The 20,033-nt window shown below is 42.5% G+C and overlaps 3 protein-coding genes across 3 annotated transcripts in view; all 3 read left to right on the top strand.

The window, feature by feature from the left end:
• Nucleotides 1-4,627: 4,627 nt before the first annotated feature.
• On the top strand, nt 4,628-8,593 carry rpl29 (ribosomal protein L29). The gene is made up of 4 exons (XM_053867215.1): nt 4,628-4,674; nt 5,356-5,408; nt 6,535-6,599; nt 8,394-8,593. The coding sequence occupies exons 2-4, from the start codon at nt 5,372-5,374 to the stop codon at nt 8,517-8,519; spliced, it is 228 nt and encodes a 75-aa protein (XP_053723190.1). The 5' UTR covers nt 4,628-4,674; nt 5,356-5,371; the 3' UTR covers nt 8,520-8,593.
• A 774-nt stretch (nt 8,594-9,367) lies between these two features.
• iars1 (isoleucyl-tRNA synthetase 1) overlaps nt 9,368-20,033 on the top strand; it is a 32,100-nt gene continuing 21,434 nt past the window's right edge. The window contains exons 1-12 of the mRNA XM_053867105.1: nt 9,368-9,489; nt 9,957-10,080; nt 10,579-10,735; nt 10,817-10,936; nt 11,018-11,100; nt 11,297-11,414; nt 11,496-11,643; nt 12,731-12,818; nt 14,400-14,460; nt 14,553-14,648; nt 15,327-15,449; nt 19,209-19,300. Coding sequence (XP_053723080.1) covers nt 9,962-10,080; nt 10,579-10,735; nt 10,817-10,936; nt 11,018-11,100; nt 11,297-11,414; nt 11,496-11,643; nt 12,731-12,818; nt 14,400-14,460; nt 14,553-14,648; nt 15,327-15,449; nt 19,209-19,300 — 1,205 coding nt within the window. The 5' untranslated portion in view covers nt 9,368-9,489; nt 9,957-9,961. The remainder of the gene's footprint in view (nt 9,490-9,956; nt 10,081-10,578; nt 10,736-10,816; nt 10,937-11,017; nt 11,101-11,296; nt 11,415-11,495; nt 11,644-12,730; nt 12,819-14,399; nt 14,461-14,552; nt 14,649-15,326; nt 15,450-19,208; nt 19,301-20,033) is intronic.
• Nucleotides 16,658-18,787, top strand: LOC128760140 (vimentin-like). Its single transcript, XM_053867168.1, has one exon. The coding sequence runs from the start codon at nt 17,242-17,244 to the stop codon at nt 18,370-18,372; it is 1,131 nt and encodes a 376-aa protein (XP_053723143.1). The 5' UTR covers nt 16,658-17,241; the 3' UTR covers nt 18,373-18,787.

Raw genomic sequence — 20,033 nt, 5'->3', positions numbered from 1 at the left:
AGATTGAATTGTATTTGGAGCCGAAGAGAACATTTGCAAGGGACTTCAACTGGCATTGGTTTTAACAGACTGCCCTTCAAACCTGGTCAATCTGGCAGCACTATGACATTCTAATCTATAAAACTGGTGGATTACAAATGTTGAAAACTTGCTAACCATTGTTTGCGTGTGTTGTATATTCAGCGGTGAGCAGCGTTCCTGTCAAACAAACCGGTCTCTTGTGTTTCTCGAGCAGTGATGACGACGAATTCGGCTCTCATCATTCATGTTGTCGGCGTTTATGAGCGTTGTATTCCTCTATTGACAAGGGATTCCAAGATCCGTGTTTTAAGAGCCAAGCACTGTGAAGGTGCACCTTCACAACTGCAGCAATTACAGCGAGGATCATGCTGAGGACGACAAAGAACACACTGTGTCTCTTCCACAGAGGACGTAATTAAGCTAGTCGAGTTGAGCATCTGATCTGGTGTTTGGATTTGATGCTCATTCTGCACCTCCAGTGCGCTCCTTTCATTATTGTTCCCCATCCGGAGCAGCGACAGATTAAACATGACTTGAAGTGAAGGAGGTGGAATTAGATTTCAATGCAATATCAGCGGGAGGCAATAAAGCTGCACCATTCTGACTGTGCACATTTTTCTCAATACGATTTTAAACCAGTTAGAGCATGAGTCTACAGTAATATCTCAGATCGGACTCGACACCGAGCGAGAGGTTCATGGCTGTAACTCATTTCTTGTTTCTCTAGAGGATCCATGAAGTGATGGACAGATGATGACACACTAAAATGCCTTTTCAGTTGACCTGGGCTACACTTCTGATTCCTGGTGAGCATTTTGAATCGAAAGATTACTCATGATCCACTAATATTTTTTCATTTCAGTTTAATGGGGTCACTGCAACAAATCCACAGAACATGTATAGAACAGGATATAACATGTATGGCATAGAACCAAGGATAATATTTAACATTAAGGCATTAAAAAAATCACAGTATGTTTCTGCATGTGAGTGCATACTGTGTGCGATGGTTAGTGAAAAACACAATGAAAGTTTGCAGTTGAGGTCAGTCGAGGTTTTGGACCCAAGAAAAGCAGACGGTGCAGGATTGGAGTTCAACTACACGCAACATCCGACTTACGACCTGCTCCACTTACATCCACCCGTACTTACGACCACGGCCAGCAGATGTTTTATTTATTTATTTATTTTAATTCAATGTCTGGCAACGCGTACGACAGTTACAGCAGCACAGTGTCCAACCCTTGCGTCAGCTATTTTGAATGGCATTCGACTTACATTCAATCCGCTTTACGACTGGTTGGTCGGAACCGATCCTGGTCATAAGTTGGATGTGACATGTATAGTTTCATCCAAAACAAAGGGGGCGATACAAGCAGGGGCGAGGGTAAAACGTGACAAGACAAGAACAGACTAGACGTTGACTTGGCTGTACTTGACAAGACAATAATCTGATGATGACTGGACAAGTTGTCTTGTCTTGCCAAGTTCAGCAAAGTCTTCATGTCTGTTCTAGTCATTGCCATCGACAAGTCTTTTCTTTCAAGTCCCTTCTTTGGTCTTCACTTTTCATGGGTAAGTGGTTGGCCTGTTGTTGGAGGTCTCAATCCAAGACAGAAGGGAGTGTAGTGAAGGTGCTTGAGACATCCGAGAGTTTAGGAAGCCACAACGCTGCATTTACGTGGAGGATTTCAATACACTAAGCAATGGACCAGACAGAAATGGCTCTTCCTCACTGGATTGATAATGTCTGGCTGCTTCAGTCAGCCTTAAGAAAAAGGTTGCTGTTCTCTTCTCCAGCTAAAGCCATATAATGCTACTTGTATCTGAGCTTTTTGTGTCAGTCTTTACTGATCTCACAAATTACCCGCCATTCATGAGACTTCCTGCAGCTCTCCCAGAGAGGTCCAAACTCACACTCTGGAACGTGTGAAGGCTCCCCATCAGTGATGTAAGCAGACCTCATTTGACCGTCATCAGCTCCCTGTTTTGTCGTAAGATAAATTGCATGTGCCCAGACTCGGTCAAGAAGAGCGGTGAGGTTGATCAAACGAGACTCTAAATATAGGATGATGCTGCCGCTGCATGATTTCTTGTGCTTGAGCTGGGATTCACCCGACCTCAGCTGAAAATGAGACTAGAGAGCGGAGATGGAGGAAGGAGAGAGAAGAGAGGGAGATGCAGGGGAATGAAATGAAAAAGTCAACTGGGAAAAATAAGAGAACAAAGCCTGAGACAGGAGAGGCGAAAAAGACTGAGAGGTATGGAAACAAAGGAGGAGACGTGCAGCCATTTTTAGAAAGTCACTCATTTCTGCGGCGTTTGATGGGGATGTGCGCGTGAAAGAGAGAGAAGTAAGCCCAGTCACATGGCTCAGCATTCATCCAGCTCCAGTTTCTCTTTGAGCGGTGTCTCTATTTACAAACAGAACATCAGCAGCATGCGCAGGCCACCCTGGCTGTTCAGAACTGAACAAAATGGTGGTTCTTTTCGGCTCAGAGAAGCAGGTGCTCTACTCCAAAACTGCGACCGAGTTCCTGGGGCCAAGTCTTAAATACTCTGGCTGAGGGATGCTATGGTGTGATAATGCGTGGCTTTTGTCCATCCAAGGATTTGCGAGCTCCTTTAGCTCTAGCGGCCATTCTTAAGCAGAAAGATCATGTTTTAAGCAGTCATTCTGGAAACCTCAGGTGGATGAATGTTATGATTCCACGTGTTCATGTGTTCCAAAAGCAGCAGTTATGAGAGATTAAAGGCCTTTGTTGAACTCTGTTCTTTCATGTCTCACCATCAAGCTGAGATACGTTTGTGCTCTGGTAGATTGGGAGACAGGATTTTCTATTAATATTATAATGTTCTAGATGAACGTTTTTAGCATTTGGAGTAGCATTGCTGTCTTTAGCACTTAACAGTTTTTCAATGAAATATTCCACTTTCATATTTCAAAAGGCTGTAGCTTGAAAACTGTTAGAGATGAACGCATTCACCGTAAAAGAGAGGAATCTTCTGTGTGACCCAAAGTTTGGGATGGGAGTATACAAGTGACATCCGACTTATGACCTGAATCGCTTCCAACCAACTGGTCCCAAGTTGAATGCCATTCAAAATAGCCAACAGTAGGGTTATAGGTTCTACTGTAGTGGTAGATGGCTGTGTGAGAGTGAGATGCTGGGATACTGTGCTGCCGTAACTGTTGTACGTGATGCCAGGCCGCTATGTGATGCCAGGCCGCTACGTGATGCTGGGCCGCTACGTGCTGCAGTGTCAGACAGGGTCATAAGTACAGGTGGGCGTAAGTCGAGCAGGTCATAAGTGGCCTGTTACTTGTAAGTCACACATCTAATTTGTAAATTATCATGCCACCAGGTGGCCGCAATAGTGAATTATCTGCTGGTGATGCACTTCCTCATCTCACATGGCTGAGCATCATCACCGTTGCAGGGAGTGGGAGTGGTTTTCATTCTCTATTTACTCCAAACTTTGACACAACACGCCCAGAAATGCTACTCATTGTGAAGTCAGTGGTGTCCGCCGTTTGCTTGTGTGAAGTGAGAACTGCATCAAGCTTTATATTTGCAGCTTGGTTTGTTGGAAAGCTGCTTGTCGCAGTGGTGGTTGCCAAAGTCTTATTAGTCAACGTCAAATGAAGCCAATGGGACAGCAGGGGGCAGCATCGTTCCCAGAGCTGAATTGCACAACCCAGTTGAAAGGGATCCAGACGGTAATCCGGTACGTCACTGATATGTGAATTCGAATTTCTCTCATTCAGACTGCAGGGATGAACGATTTATCATATTGTTATCAAAATTGTCATTCCAGACGACACGATCAGGTGATGATCAAAGCAGTGGATCTTTGCTGGCCAGTTCATTTCCCCATGCGTTTGTCATGAGTCTCCCTCACAGCAACGGATCAGATGTAAACAAAGATCTATCATGGCGACCACTCCCCACAACACACTGCGAGGTCACATCCACTTTGCTCCTGGATTAGACATGTAAACAGTCTGTATATCACTCACTCCAGTACCTGGTCTGGTTCTAAAGAGGAATCAACTGGATTAGAAGTGGATTTAGGGGATTTTATTGCCAATAAAAACAGGTTAACATTTGTTATTTGCTGTGTTTGATTGAAGTTGCAGTTATTTAGTTGCATTGAATGTGCATCCATCGATTCTTACCTTTACATTCTCGCCTATGGATAACTATATTTTATATTTTAATATGCTGTATGATGCAATATTGTGATTTTCCGAAATGTGGCTGTACAACACAAATGAGGGAACGCTGCATCTCTTTCCTTCGTCTGCTGCCCCTGTGACACAGTCTTGGATGACCAGAAAGAAGTGGATAGTCGATTTTTGTCACAAGCTAACTTCCCCTTAGAAACCAGAAAAAAAACACGGAATAAAAAAAATGAAATCACGTCTCCTTAGAAGTTGTGGACCCGTGACTCAGACACGTGTGCCAGTCACGTTTGTGCGTGATTATTACAAAGGCTAAGCGCGCCATCATTCGACAAACAACAGTCATGCAGTTGTACCTCCGGACTCCAGTGATAGGAGGCGCTGTCGGCGTTTTACAATTGAACTCGTTTATTTTCGGGTCCGCTCGCTTCTCTTTCTCTTCCGGTTGTCGCCTGTTCGTGTGGCAGGTAAATATACCACTGCTGCGGCTAACTTCTACAATCTTACCCCATCTGGTTAAGTCCTTCATCCCGAATTTAAATATGACGCCGTAGTTGACAGAGCACAGCTTGATTTATAATGCGTCAGCAGTATTTTCACAAGATATCAGCTTGTAATTGTAAAACGACGTGATATGTGTTAGCGCATTAGTTAGCTTAGCATTTGATGGCCAGCGGTTTTATCGACATAGTTGCAGAGCGATTAGAATGTATTTTTAATATTGTACGAGACGACACTCCTACGAATAGTATTTCCAAATTGTTAAACTCCACTAGAGTGTGACGCGTTCGGAGCTCCTGTCTGTACTACTGAGTAGCATCATTGGCATGTATGTAGAGTTACTGTGTGTAGTCATCACTTTGTCATAAACGTACGTAGTGTAACGTGAAACTGCTACCGGAGTGTGGTTTGGTGTCATGTAGAACGTTGCCTTGAAATGTTTCCTGATCTTTGGTTGTTTTAGACCCGTATGAATTTACGTGACTCTGATATTCATCTACTTTGTGTCTGATGCTAGTGTTCAAACTGAATTAGAAGATGCTGGTTGAAAGGTCCTTCAGTCTGGCAACTGTCTACATGTCAAACATCAAGTGTAGTTACACTGCAACACAGTGTGTTGATGTCCTGTAATTTTGGTTTCTTTTTAGATAGTACGGAGTCAAAATGGCAAAGTCAAAGAATCACACAACTCACAACCAGGGTAAGTATAAATTGCAGTCTTCACGCACATTAGGGATGGGCGGTAACTTGTGCACAATATACCGCCTAGAACAATCCCTGCGATGAGCATTTTGCATCGCACGATGAATTCTATTAAAACACGGCACACAGGCTTCATTGGACTTGCATACGTGAATACGATGAGACAGTGACGGAGCAACATGCTCTCCAGCTCTGTGGCATTTAACAGCCAACACCTGCGCATGACAGGTGTGGAGAGTTTGGTGGACTTTTGTTCGTGATCATAGTTTTATACTTAATACAGGAAACTTTTAACATAATGACATTGGCTGACTCTGAGTCTCTGGATCAGTGTTTGTTTCATTAGGACTGGTCCTCGTAGGTTCTCTGACACGGTGATTTGCCTTGGTTCATATCAACACATGCAGGTCTCCCGCTGTGCTGGAGCCTCTGCGAAACACTGTTGAATATTGCTAGTTGGATATTCGACAGACTTCCGCTCCAGTGTTGGCTGCACTTCTGCGTCCCCGATTACGGTTCACTGATAGCGGACACACACTCTCAGGCAGCGCTAATGCTACAACCTGGCATCAGTTAGGGACCTTCAACAAATTCTGATTCGGTCACAGTATTGAGTTGAGAGTTGTTAAAAATATTTTTTTAATCTCACAAGACAAAGGTTTGTATAATTATTTTGAGAATAGAATATGACTAAATGATCATTTATTCACATTATTTCTAATATTTCTTCAGTAGCATCTAGGAAATCTGTCCAGACTGGTCCATTAAAGTAAACTGTTATGAGACATGAGCTACTGCAAACAGACAGCTCAATTGAACCGCTAAATAAAACTGTCAGAGCAGACTGTCAGACATGACCTAGTTCTACCGGAGACGTGAGACAATGAATTTCCTCATCTCTACACTTGGTTAACTACTAAAACAGTCTTAAGCGAGACTGTAGTGTCCAACACATGGAATAGGATGAAAATGAATTATTGTGAAAATAATAATCACCGAGATGACTTTTTTTTTTTTTTGTCCACATCGCCCATCTCTAATGCACAACCAACAGAAGGTTGCTTACTTGGATCTCCTTGCATCATAATACTCAAGTTTATTTTCCTTTATTCTTTGGCACACAGCTCGCAAACACCACAGGAATGGCATCAAGAAGCCCCGAACTCCACGTTTTGAGTCTCTAAAGGGGGTAAGTGTGTTCACATACCATGTGACATCAGATGTATGTTCACATGACTAATGTGAGCAATTGAAATAAAAGACCGTACGCTTCTCTTTCAAATGGGAATTTTGAAACATTGTTTTTGTGTTCATGATGATCATTAAGAACTGTTCTCTTATTAGATGATATATCATTGTTGGATCTGTCTAGAGGTGTTAATGAGTGGATACTTCCAGGGCTAAACCGAGGAAGATGCGCTGTTTACAAACACCAGACATTATGATTTTGGCAACCTCACAAGATTGAGTTTTAACTGAACTTGAAAAAGGAATTTTTTTCATAGATTGGTCAAGATAAATATTGGTGAAATCACTTGTCCTGAAATGTTCTTCTGGGCCTGTTTCATCTTCAATGAAATCTGTTTGATCAGTGTATTTCATTATAATGGCCATTACAAGCCGATGCGGCGTATAGTTGTCATTGTCAGACAGTATCCCTACCCATGAGAAACAGTTGCTAATGGTGGGGTCAGTACGTCTTGGTGTCTGTTGGGTCTTCATCAGATTTAGGTCATTTCAGTGGACATCATACTGAAGATGAAGCTGTAAGGAATGGATGCCGTAGTGCGGAAGTATTTTATTTGATCCACCAAGGACTGCTGAACTAGTGCCTCCCCAATTTTGGACCAGTCTTTCCCTGTCTGGATTAAATTTCATACTCCTGCAGTACGGTTTGATGTTTTAATTTTTTTAAAAGGTTCTTGTATTGTGTTTAGGGATGGGTCCGATTCGATATCGGGCTCTGATGCCAATGTTTTTAACGGATCAGGAATTGGCCAGATGATGACCAGTCCAGATTCTGAGGTTCATGTTGTCAGCTGAAATCTCTTCACATTCAGTTGCTCTGCGAGTTCACTGCAAACTGTGGAATGGATTTCCTGTACATTTGTGAGAGGAAAGAGACGTATCTTAGGATGTCCATTCTACAGTTTGCATTGAGCTCACAGAACAGCGGTCTGAGACTTTAGTTGAAAACATGTAGCCATTTAGCATGCGAGCATTTGGCAGAATGCACTCCCTTACTTCATCCCGAGGATGTGCAGTATTTACCAGTCAGTTTGAATCCAAAGTAGAGGTAAATAAAGTGGAGCGGTGGTGTTCGCTGACGAACCATAACAGGAGCACGGGACCGTGAGATAGTTGAGCGAGGTGCTGCCGCATGTGAACATAGCGCAGTGAAACATGTTGGATGTTTAAGTTGGTCAAATATCTCTGATGTTGGACTTCAGACATCTGTCCCACGTCACTTGTGAAAATGGGTTTATTCCTGACTTCCATCTGTGATATTACACTGACCCCTAGTTGCCTTCTCTAAACAATAATGGTGGGAAAAAAAAACAGTGAAGTGAGCTCTGATATCGGAGCAATCTCTGTAAGTGTTGGGATCGGCTCAGAAGTCCAAAAATGTGCGTTGTGCATCCCCAATTGTTAAAAAAAGAAACACAATAATGATACACAGTAAATGTCAGAGTAATATGGTGCATTGCCTCAAGTTCTAGGTGCGTTCAGCATTCAAAGCACCATAGCATTGCTCGGCCTTTCATGAACACCCTTTGTGCTCCATTTGTAGCCTACACAGCTAAAGCTGCCTGTGTACAACTTCCAAGTCTCTTATCTGTACACTACAGGTGCAAACCTGTTCGAAAGATGTGTCAAAGGTGCAGCTGGTCATTGTGGTGGTGCCACCCATTTGAACTGGTCCAGCCACATTGACAAAGGTTTCTCTTGTTTTTTTTTTGACTCATTTTTCCTTTATCTGCAGGTTGATCCCAAGTTCCTGAGGAACATGCGCTTTGCCAAGAAACACAACAAGAAAGGCCTGAAGGCAGCGAGGAAGGCTGCAGCAGCAACAGCGGCGGCAGCAGCAGCAACAGCGCAAGAGAAATGATCATCTAGGCTGCCTATAGATTGTTTCCATCAAAATAAAGCTTTGCTTTGTGAATAAATGTTTCCTTTCTATCACTTCTGTTGTCTCAAAGTTTTAGTTGATATGACCTGATGGTGCTTGATCTGCAAGGATAAAAGGTGATACCTATGTGAACATGATGGAATTAATCTTTCTCAAATAACCCAGTGTTTCTCTAGCGTATATAAATCATGAAGTGCTCTGCTGTAACTTTTAAAGGTGCAGGGTATTTCATGCTAGCTTGTGTTCAATCTATGATTTATGCCAAGTCATTAGATTTCCTCCAGTTGGGCTTGAGGTAAGCACTGTGAGTGACTTGACCTGTCCCCTGCCTGCTGGGTCATGGAAGGTCTGCCTTGATCTGAGAGCTGCCCAACCTGTTACTATCCACGTGACAAAATCCCAGGCATCACCTGAGATTTAAGGCATTCAATGGTGCTCCATCATCTACACGGACGTCTTCAACTCACTCCAGTACAGTACTCTGGGTGACTGAAAAGTGCACCATTTTAATTTTTATCTGCTGATTGTGTTGTGAAATACGATGAAGTAATGTGTTCAATTGTAGTGGTTTTTAATACTGATACTCTGTCCATTTGTTGTAAATTTAGGGGAGAAGGGGAGTGGTAATTGACTGTCTGATGATCTTTATAAAAACAAAAAATGGACATTATTCTTTGATGACAAATATACAATTTGTTTTTAATTATTGTTTTACTTGAGCGTCAATGTGGTTCTAGTATCGAATTACAAATTGAATGTTCTGTAGTTTCTTTCTCCACCGAAGGGACTTTCAATATCCAGCTCTATAAATCTATAAATAATGTTTTTCATCCAAATTTCAAAGGAATCACATTAGTGTCGGAGTGGGTTGTGTCGTCACTTCCGCTCTGCGTCTGACTGCTGCTTGCATCATTTCTCGTCTCCGTCGGCAGCCGGTGGCAGAAAACATGTGAGTGACTCCATTCAACCCACTTTATAAAGTCTGCATGACCTTATTTGATGCTCTATCACACTGCCGTTTAATCGAGTTGAGTTTCCACTTGTATTGTGTGCCGCTTCTTCTCTCTTTGGTGACAAGACCATAACTCTCGTTTTGACTGCCTAGCTTAGCCTGTTAGCCATCAACAAGGAGGCGTCATGCCCCAGAACTTTGTGATTTAGAGTGGTCGTAGACATTTCAGAGTTCTTATAGGGTTAGTTGTGCTTGCCAGGTATGACGTTGCTCTCTATAATTATTAATCATATTGTCTTTCTGAATGAATGTGGACCTCCGATTTGACAGATGGGTTGGATCATTCTAACTGAAAATTGCATTTAAACCTCATTCAAATGACCTTTATTCTTGATGCAGCGTCACTGAAATCAACAAGCAAGTAAGTGTTATTTTGTGATTTGCCTCCTTTTTTCTTTGCTCAGAAGCCATGGTGGAGCCAGTGCCCGAGTCGATCAACTTCCCTGCCCAGGAGGAGAAGATCCTGCAGCTGTGGAAAGATAAGGACTGCTTCCAAGAGTGTCTCAAGCAGTCCAAGAACAGGCCCAAGTAAATGCAGTCGTCTCTTTTTGAATTAGAGGGAATCAAGATTGTTCTGTCGGTGGCTTAACCTCGACTTGCTGCCAAGCAGGTTTGGTTTAGCCTTCTTGTTTAACCAGTAAACCAAAAATCATGTGGCCATTTTTTTACTGTTGTTCACTATTAAGATAAGAACATCTTCTAAAGCCCAACACGCTAGTGTTCAGGTATTTTAACAAGAGTAATGTTGTAGGGCTAGCCATTGTTTTCGCTGCCAAGTTTTGGTACTGGGACTTCCTGTTTTACCAGTTAGTTCCTCTATTCTGGCCCGGTTCGAGTCAGTTAAAAATGTGAGCCATTAGTTATTTGAAAATGTTTTTATTTACTTGTCATAGGCAGACACCCCTGCACCTCCAAACTTATTGTATGATAATAGTATAATAATATTACTTGCAGGGGAAATTCTCAATGTCCTTTGTGCAAGACGGTTTGCGTCTTTTCAATTTCTCACCTTCCTCCTCTGTTTAGGTACGCCTTCTATGATGGACCTCCTTTTGCCACCGGTCTTCCCCACTATGGTCACATCTTAGCTGGCACCATCAAGGACATTGTCACTCGCTTCGCCCACCAAAATGGCTTCCACGTGGACCGACGTTTCGGCTGGGACTGTCACGGCCTTCCTGTTGTATGGTTGATTTTAATCTTATCAATAATACGGTTGGAAGACATTTCAAATTCCTGAGTTATGTTTGTGTTTCATTTGTAGGAGTACGAGATTGACAAGACTTTGGGCATTAAGGGGCCTGACGACGTTGCCAAGATGGGCATCGCTGAGTACAACAAGCAGTGCCGAAACATTGTCATGAGATACTCCACTGAGTGGGAGGTAAGATTACATCTTTAGTTCAGACTAAACTGAATTACAAAAAAGGTGACTCAACACTGTATGTCTTACTTGCTCTGCCAGGCTTCAGTGACAAGAATGGGCAGATGGATTGACTTCAAGAATGACTACAAAACTCTCTATCCATGGTTCATGGAGACTGTCTGGTGAGCAGATACATATATTTGTCATGCATATTAAATACACTAGAAAGGACTCTCTACTTTTCTACAATTGTAAAACTCTCTTTGCTGAGTGCAAACATTGTTTCCCACATTAAGTTATCAAGTTTGTTATGAGAGTAGGTGATGAAATTGAGTACATCAGCAGTGATCTTTTTTTTTTAACATTCTCTTATTGAAGGTGGGTCTTTAAGCAGCTGTACGACAAGGGACTGGTGTACAGAGGTGTGAAGGTCATGCCTTTTTCAACGGCCTGCAACACACCTCTGTCTAACTTTGAATCACATCAAAACTACAAGGTTGGCGCACACACAAAATCGTACGGTTCATGATGTCATTTCAATAGAGCGGAACAATGACGCATCACTGTATGACCCCAGGATGTTCAGGACCCGTCGGTTATTGTCAACTTCCCCTTGATTGGTGAAGAGGACGTGTCCCTGATTGCCTGGACGACCACGCCCTGGACACTGCCAAGCAACTTGGCCCTCTGTGTGAACCCAGAGTTCCTGTATGTCAAGGTCAAAGGTGAGCAATAACAAGAGCCACACTAGTCTACTAGCATTGCAATAAGAATGTTTGTCAGTAGTAGATGTTCCAAGTTTATTTCAATCCCAGACTAAACATATGTCAAGTACTCTTCAACCGGCACATGATCTGAGGGGTCAAAGAGGAGCACAGAGAAGACTAATGCTTACAAGTTCTTTTTTTTCCCTAACATCCATTTTCATTTCAAGAGTCGTGTAAACGTAAGTGTAGATTGTTAGATATAGCACACAGATCTAAGAAGGGATTGAAATTAATTTTACCCGCATCTAACAAAAGTACGTACTGTATTGTGAACTGCGCAGACGCGTTTTCTTTGATCGACGTTTAACGGTTCAGTCGTTATTACGTCCCGGAACCAGCAGGTGGCACTGTTGAAACACATTTAACGACATAGCTTGCGCTGCATTTTGACGCCACGGGATTTTCTCCTGAAGATATTTCTCTCTGTGCTCCCATTTTATATTGCTTGACTTTACTTTTTACCGTGTTGCCTCGGCTCCTTTAATCCGTTTCCTGGTCTGTTTTTAGTCCACGTCCACCGTCAGTGGCTGTCAGGGTTGTGAGTGCTGTCACCAGCTGCAGGTCTGAGCGATAATTTGTCACAGCACCTGGAGGCAGAGAGCCCTTTTATTGATACTGTTCTCCTTTCCCCAACTGTGAATCTCAGTGTATTTATTATTTTTATCTCAGTTTATCCTGCTTTGGTTTCTGTCTCTGAATCCTTCACTGATCATTTTTATTTCACATCCCACATTCTTTGAAGAGCCCTTCGTTGTCTTACCTGCTTGCTGACTATTTGAATAGTGAACATCATCTCTGCGCCTGGTTTCAGTCAGAACTGTCTTAAGGATAAAGAGATATATTGATTTGACTGTCTTGTATTGTAGCTCGGTATTGAGGTTAACCTGGTCCTTGTGGCTCAGGTTATAAGGTGGTTTTGCCATATTATTAATCTGTTGGTAATTTTCATTGCAGTGTAAATGATCTTGACCTCATTTCCTACACTGCATTTCGCTTATTATGACGAACAAACTAATATTTCTGAAATTAATTCCCTTTTTTTCAGACAATGCCACTGGCCAGACGTACATCATGATGGAAGCCAGGCTGTGTGCTCTGTTTAAGTCTGAGAGCGAGTACACACTCCTTGACAAGTGGGTATCAATTCAGTTTAACCATGCAGAAAAATCAAATAAAAACCTTGCAATTAAAGTATTACCTTCATCATCTCATTCTCTTCCGCTATCAGAGGGCACATGTAGACCATGCATGCTCTCCTACGCACTCTCGCCTCAGTATATTTGTGGAAACCCAAGTGCCTGCAGCATGGCTTCCACACAGGTGGAACGTGGGTTCACTCCTGCCTTATGCCTTCAGCAGAGTCCAGGAGAATCCAATTTTAAAAGTTGGATGCTATTGGCTTGAGGCTAGATATTCCCTTAGAGGTGGGATGAGAGGGTGAAAGGACTGTTCTTCCACATTGAGAGACAACAGTTGATGTGGTGAAAGTGGGGGGAAATCGTGGACGTCTAAATCTAAAGTGAATAAGGTAAAATCAATTTGTTGACTTGTGCTTCACAATAGCAGTGAAGTGTCTCATCATTCTGTTCTCTTAGTCAAATATTGGTGATTAAAATGATGGGTGAAATTAGCCCATCTTTTAAGTCAAATTAGAGTATTTCCTTTAAATACGGGGTATAAACAGGGACGGGGGAAATATAGATTACTGTCATCACATTCACGTTTAGCGTTTAGTTTTTTAGCTCCATAACTGAATTTCTTTACCCTTTATATGGTGAGGAATTAATGGCAGGATGTTACCAAAAGTCACAGAAAATGCTAGTGACTGAATCCAACTTCAGTGTGAGGTTGTTCAGTCTGACTAGATAACAGACTATTATCAGTCTTTGTAAAAAAGCTACAGGACAGACGCTGTCCTTGCAGGTTAGTGAGTGTCGCTCGTGGTCCACGACGGTCAGCGTGACTCCGACCACGAAGCAGTCCTGAGCCTGCCTGAATCTACCAGACTCACTTTTTAATGTTTTAAGAAATTATTCTATATTTCTCTGACACTTCTCAAAGTGCATTGTATTTGTCACAGCCAGAGCTCTGATTTATCTGGCATGACTCATTGAAATGACTTGTCAAGCAGAAACAAAAGTCCGGTCAAACATCCTCGTCAGCGTCCCCATACAAAGGAATGGCTCCCCCATGTCGGTCTCTGTTCATTCAATAGAACTCTGCTGCAGCCTGCCTTTGTTCTGCGGTCTAATGCTGAGGCTCACTGGTTCACCTTCTGTTCACTTGTGTTCTTACATCTGCAAATACTGGCCACAAGTCTCCTGATTTCAGTGTGTACTGGCTCAGCTTCCGTCTTCCATTTATTGTCTTTCTTTGACATGTAAAATCACAGTCGTTGACATCTCATTTAATTATTGAAGTTATCGTTGAGTGAACACTAATGAGTGTCTAGACTGCACTCTCTCGTCTCCATTAACAAATTAATCAGTGCAAACATATGTGGGCAGCAAAGTGCAGCTTCTGTGGTGTTTGGTGTGTCGCCGATTTCCAAATTGATTTTTCCTAACATCTTAATTTTAACGGTGGGAATTTTAATTATTATAGATTGAGTGATTTTGGAGCCACTCTCACAGCACAAACTGCACTAAGTGACTCATTCAGTGAATTCATCTTTCTTCTCTGCTGAGTGAATGAAATGTGTGTTTTTGTTTTAGATTTCCTGGCAAGAAGCTGAAGGGGAAAAAGTACAAGCCTCTGTTCAGTTACTTTGCCAAGGTTTGTTTTTACGTATCTTGTCTGTCACAGACAGAACCAAATCCCACGTCTTATTTTAATTGGCTCACATCTGTCTAAAAATCTTCTGTTAGTGTGGAGAGACAGGAGCGTTCCAGGTGGTGATGGATAACTATGTGAAAGAGGAAGAGGGCACCGGGGTCGTCCATCAGGCGCCATACTTTGGGGCTGTAAGTATCCAGTTTGGTGTGACTTGGTTCTTCATCTTGTTCTACAGACTGTTTTATTCACGTCACCGTTGACTCGATTTGCACTATCTATGACGTGCATTATGGATTACACCGCCACATGAGTGTGTCCAGTAGATATGTGAAGTATTCGGTAGCTCTATATATTCTACACTTCAGTGTCATTGGTCATTTCGGGATGATGATTCATTTGTTATTGTCATTTTCACCACCTCATCAGACCGGGACTTTGACATTTGCTTCCTGACAAATTGTCACTTTTTAAATCTGGAAGTCAGAGCCATTTATCTGTTGTCGTGTTTACATGTGCTTAATAATTGGCGCAATGACAATTTTAGTGCTCTGACTACTGCACGCGAAATAATCCTGTGGTGCCGTCTTGACAGGGTGTTTGAATTAAACGCATCCACAGCTGTTAACCTCTGGGAATATTCATGCTTAGCTGCTACATACCAGTAGCACTTGTTCAGATGTAGAATTTAGTTTGTTGTGATAACCTTTCTCCATAGCATGTGATAGTGGCTCAAACCATGACCTTTTTATGGTATTTAATGGATTCATACACCGGGTGACTTAGCAATGACTATTGTGTTAAAATACACGCAGTTGAAGTTGTTTATATGCACTTACACACCAATAAACTTTCTTTCTCTGCTACAGGATGATTACAGGGTATGCACAGAGTACAACATCATCCAGAGAGACCAGGTCCCGATCTGCCCTGTTGATGCCTCCGGCTGCTTCACTTCAGAGGTCACAGACTTCGCGGGACAGTATGTCAAAGTGAGTGACACCTCAAATATGAACATGCTCCAGTGGGACCTTCAGGGCTCCACCTACCTACTTAAAACCACTACAGCACCTAAAAAAAGACAATAATTAAAATTGTTTTAATAAATCAAACATTTCTCAAATTATATGACTAAAACACAAATAGCAGCTGAGTTCCCATCAGCATTATTTGTTTCTGCATGTATGTGTGTTTATATATACTGTATATATTAGTAGGACTGTGACAAAATATATACCCTATAATATATTTACCTTAAGATATATTGTCGATATGCTCTTGTCACATATCGATTATTCATTATTAATTGAGTAGAGCCACTATACACGCTTTCACCGTTCCGTAGTCACTGTGGGCAGTGGGGACTGTGTGTCACCGTCTGAGATGTCACCCAGCGTCAGGGGGCGTGGCAAAGCACAAGTGGCTGAAAATTGGGGTGAAGACTAAACAAATAGCGGCGCTATGACGGACTCCAGTGAGCAAGTGCAGTTGAAAGACCCTCCGATATCGTAAAGTGTGGACTCACAGCATGTATGATGTGATGAATCAATTTTACTTCTTTTGTTTGTTTTTGTTTCACCTCCATAAACACACAGATAAACTGTAGGTTATTAAGAGCAATGTATTTAAAATTGCATTATCACCATATTGAGATATTATCGTTATCGTGAGCCAGTTATCTGCGTATCGTATCGTTTCGTATCGTGAGGTACCCTAAGATTCCCAGCCTTGTATAGTAGTATAGTATATTTATTTATTTCTGCATTTGATTAAAAAAAAAAAAAACAATTTCCTGAATATTTGTACAAAACAAAACATGTATTCCAAACATGCACAACTTAGCTCCCGTAAACCAGCTAATAATGTAAACAGAAGGCTCTAGATAGTTGAAAACTCAAACTGCTATTCTATTTTTGTTGTCTAACACTCTAAAAGAACAAACTTCAACACTGTATGCAGACTTAGGAGCTCACTCTTTTACCGCCATGACGGTCGGAGCCACACAATGGACAAAGAAGAAATTATCAAATAGAGATGAAATGTGGGTCAGAAAATCAAAATAATTTCGACTTGTGTTGAACTGCACCTCTTCCATCACCAGCTGACCGGTCAGCAAGCCGGGGTGGCGCTGTCACCACAGAAGTGGTGGATTGTGTTGCCAGATTCCCACAACAGCACCTCCAGGAATGGTGGAGTGGGTTGCCAGGGTTTCGCTAGTGGTCTCTTAGCTGGTTTCACCTCTGTGGCGCATTTTTGTATTTGTAAACCTCATTCTATTACATCGCGTTGACGATTTGAAGTGAAAATCAACATTCAGGCTGCTCTGCACGTTTCATTACGCAATTGGGTCATGTGGCACTATTCAGTGCATAGCTAACAAGTACATTAATCTGCATTGTCAATCTAAGCCAACCGTCTTGCCGGCCTGATAAAATGACTGGGATGGCTGAATTTGGCCCCTGGGCCTTGATTTTGACACACCTGTAAGTCGTCATTCGATGAAAAGCGGGAGTAGTACATGATCTGATCGCTATTTCCCAATGTGGTGCAAACCCCAGGGAGAGAACACTACCCACTCTGACACCAAGCTAATGAAACCACACTCCTATGAAAGGCCGTCATTGTGCATTTTGGAAATATGTTGAAAGCTTTGAGAGTTTGGAATCTGTCTGAGACATTCCTGACGGTTGCATAAAGACACGGTGGCTTTGGATTGACTTCGTTGCAGTGCCGGACACCTGTGAGAGCAATTGCCTTTTGTCGCTTTCCGATCCTTATATCACGATGAGAGGTGCTTCCTACAAGAGCCGGCAGGTCAGCTCAGCCAGCCGAGTCAGAGTGGAGAGTCCATCCCCGTCCCGGTGTCGCGGCTCTTCATTTGACGGACATGGGCGCTCCGGGCTGAGGGGTACTGCTGTTGAATTGGGAACAGAGATACACAAGCATCATGCCAACGAGAAGGAAGAGATGCAGGAACTCAATGTCAAGTTTGCTGGCTACATTGAGAAGGTCCAGGCTCTGGAGCAAAGAAACGCTGTTCTTCAGGCTGAGCTGGCTGCTCTTCAGAGTCGCTACAAGGGAAGCCCAGCTGGAATCGGAGAAGAGTATGAGCTCAAGTTTAAAGAGGTCCGGGATCTGATTGAAGCTCTGACAAATGAGAAGGGAGCAGCTGATATCGAACAAGGCTACATTGAAGAGGAGGTGGAGGTGTGGAGGCTGAAACTTGATGAAGAGTTGGCTCTAAGAGAAGAGGCTGAATTGATCCTGAAGGAATTTCGTCAGGACGTTGATAATGCCACACTTCAGAAAGCGGAGTTGGAGCGGCGCATCGAACAACTTGTGGTAGAGATCGAGTTCCTCAAGAAGCTTCACGAAGAAGAGGTGGCTGATCTCATGAAACAAATCGAGGACTCAAAGGTAACAGCCGAACTGGATGGTGACCGGCCTGACTTGGCTGCTTACCTGCGCGACATGCGCGCAGAAATAGAATCCGTAGCAGCACGCAACGTCAAGGAGGCTGAGAAGTGGTACAAGAACAAGTTTGACACCCTGAAGGAGCATGCTGGCAAACACGAGGAGAAGATGAAGACCATGAAGGAGGAGATCACTACGTTCCACAACCAGGTGACAGACCTCCAGAACCAGGTCGATGCGATGAGGGCTCGCAATGCTGCCCTGGAGCAACAGCTGGTGGACATGGAGTCCGCTCACTTGGAGAAGGTGGAGAACGTGCAGGAAGTAATCGCTCAGTTGGAGTCCCAGCTGTGTGACACCAAGTTAGAGATGACCAAGTATCTTCAAGACTACCAGGAACTGCTGCATATCAAGCTGAAGCTGGATGCTGAGATTGCCACCTATAGGAAGCTTTTGGAAGGGGAAGAGCAGAGGCTTGGAATAGCCAAAGATGAGATGTAAATGTCAAGATGGAGACAAACCCTTAATAGCATTTTGACCCCAAACATGGTTTAGATTGTTTATTTTTCTAACAAAATGGACAGTAAAACACTAATCACAGACCGTAACAAACTAACCTTGAACTTTTTTTATTTTTTTTCAAATTACTGAAGCAGTGTCTGTTCCATTCAAACCTATTTACTTTCATTATAGGATGAATACAGTGCCATGTCTGATATTTTGTTGGGCCACGCTGAGTACCATTAGTGTTCATTGGCTGTAGGGTTTTCTCCATTTCTCATGAGTGAACACAATGATGTTATCGTGTTATCATTCTACTGTCCAGTTAATCCTCAGTGTGAAGTGTGTCCAAGTTTGTGTCCATTTGCTGAGCTGCTGATAATAAAGAAGAAACAAGAGTGTCTTTGTGCTCCTGCTTTGTGTAGTTTCAGTTGATCACAACATCTTTCATTTTTCCACTATCCATGAATTAAAGCTTATAGCGTGCACTGAGTTGAATTGCTGACTGAATTATTAAAACTGTTAGCAAGCTTGCCTCTGCGGTTGCATATTTTTAACAAATAAAGTAGTGAAATGCATTTTATTTGGAACAAACTTTTAGTTTGTTCAGTATTCAGTTTGGTCTCAGTCTTGCTCTCCTCCATTTAATGGTCTCGATCTAGACTCGGTCTTTGGTGAGGTGGTCTCGACTACAACATGGCTGATAGTTGAGAGATCAATAAAAAAGCTATCATGACATGTTAATACGACATTTCTGTGTTGCAAACTCGCATCAGGCGTTTCAGTGGCAACATGCTTAGATTAGCTGCCTGACAAACTATCTTTTCACTCTGAAGGATGCTGACAAGAACATCATCAAGTGGCTGAAGGAGAACGGGCGACTTGTCAACGCAAGCTCTTTCAAGCATAATTACCCGTTCTGTTGGAGGTAAGAACCAGCAAACCACATACTCAACAGTGGTATAATGGAGGGTTATCTCTTGGTATTAGTGAGATACATTCAGTATTCTCACCTTCATGCCTTTCTAGAACCTTGTTGTGTTGTGATCTCTCTGTGTTCTGTCAGTTATTTTGGGCTTAAATTGTGGCTGTGTGAGAATGTGGGTGGGATGCTTCTTCCTGTCAGCTAACAATAGAGGAAGAGCTTTAGTAGTTGCTTTCATTAAAATTGAAACGGCGTTTTTGAATGTAAAAAAAAAAACTTGTTGGAAAAAAAAATGTAATTGTCTGGTATTTTCTTTCATACACCCACCTCAGGCACCACCCAAGCCAGGTCACCTTCAGGCATTTGTCTGTTTCAAGCTCTTTGGCTTTTTTGCCTTTCATTTATTTACGATTTGTTGTACAATTTTGGACCAAAAACTGAAAGTCCAAAATAAATCCCTTCTTCCCATTGAACAACAACGCAGCCAAGTTGTTCCTGAAAGTAAAAAGTAGGTCAGCGATTTCATGCTTTTGAAATTTAAAAGCTGAAATGTTGACTTGCCAACGGTCATTTCAATTATCTGTGGTCCTGCTGGAGCCGAGCTTACACGCGCATGGCCAGGGAAACATTTGCATAAAGTAAATCGCTTCAACGCTCGGACCAGCTTTGTTCTCACCCGAGCAAAATCAATTAACCTCAGAATAAGCAGACGTGCTGCCCAAACCACAAGGGGACA

This window comes from Synchiropus splendidus, chromosome 6 (assembly GCF_027744825.2).
Source record: "Synchiropus splendidus isolate RoL2022-P1 chromosome 6, RoL_Sspl_1.0, whole genome shotgun sequence".
NCBI classification, from domain to species: Eukaryota; Metazoa; Chordata; class Actinopteri; order Syngnathiformes; family Callionymidae; genus Synchiropus; species Synchiropus splendidus.
Note: the sequence above shows the minus strand (reverse complement) of the source record. Positions and strands in the feature narration are given on the sequence as shown.

Bases quoted from the DNA above. Each gene is read 5' to 3' on its own strand.
- LOC128760140 (XM_053867168.1), top strand. From the start codon at position 17,242: ATGAGAGGTGCTTCCTACAAGAGCCGGCAGGTCAGCTCAGCCAGCCGA.
- rpl29 (XM_053867215.1), top strand. From the start codon at position 5,372: ATGGCAAAGTCAAAGAATCACACAACTCACAACCAGG. The intron at 5,409-6,534 runs GTAAGTATAAAT...TTTGGCACACAG, and splicing joins TCACACAACTCACAACCAGG to CTCGCAAACACCACAGGAAT. The intron at 6,600-8,393 runs GTAAGTGTGTTC...CTTTATCTGCAG, and splicing joins GTTTTGAGTCTCTAAAGGGG to GTTGATCCCAAGTTCCTGAG.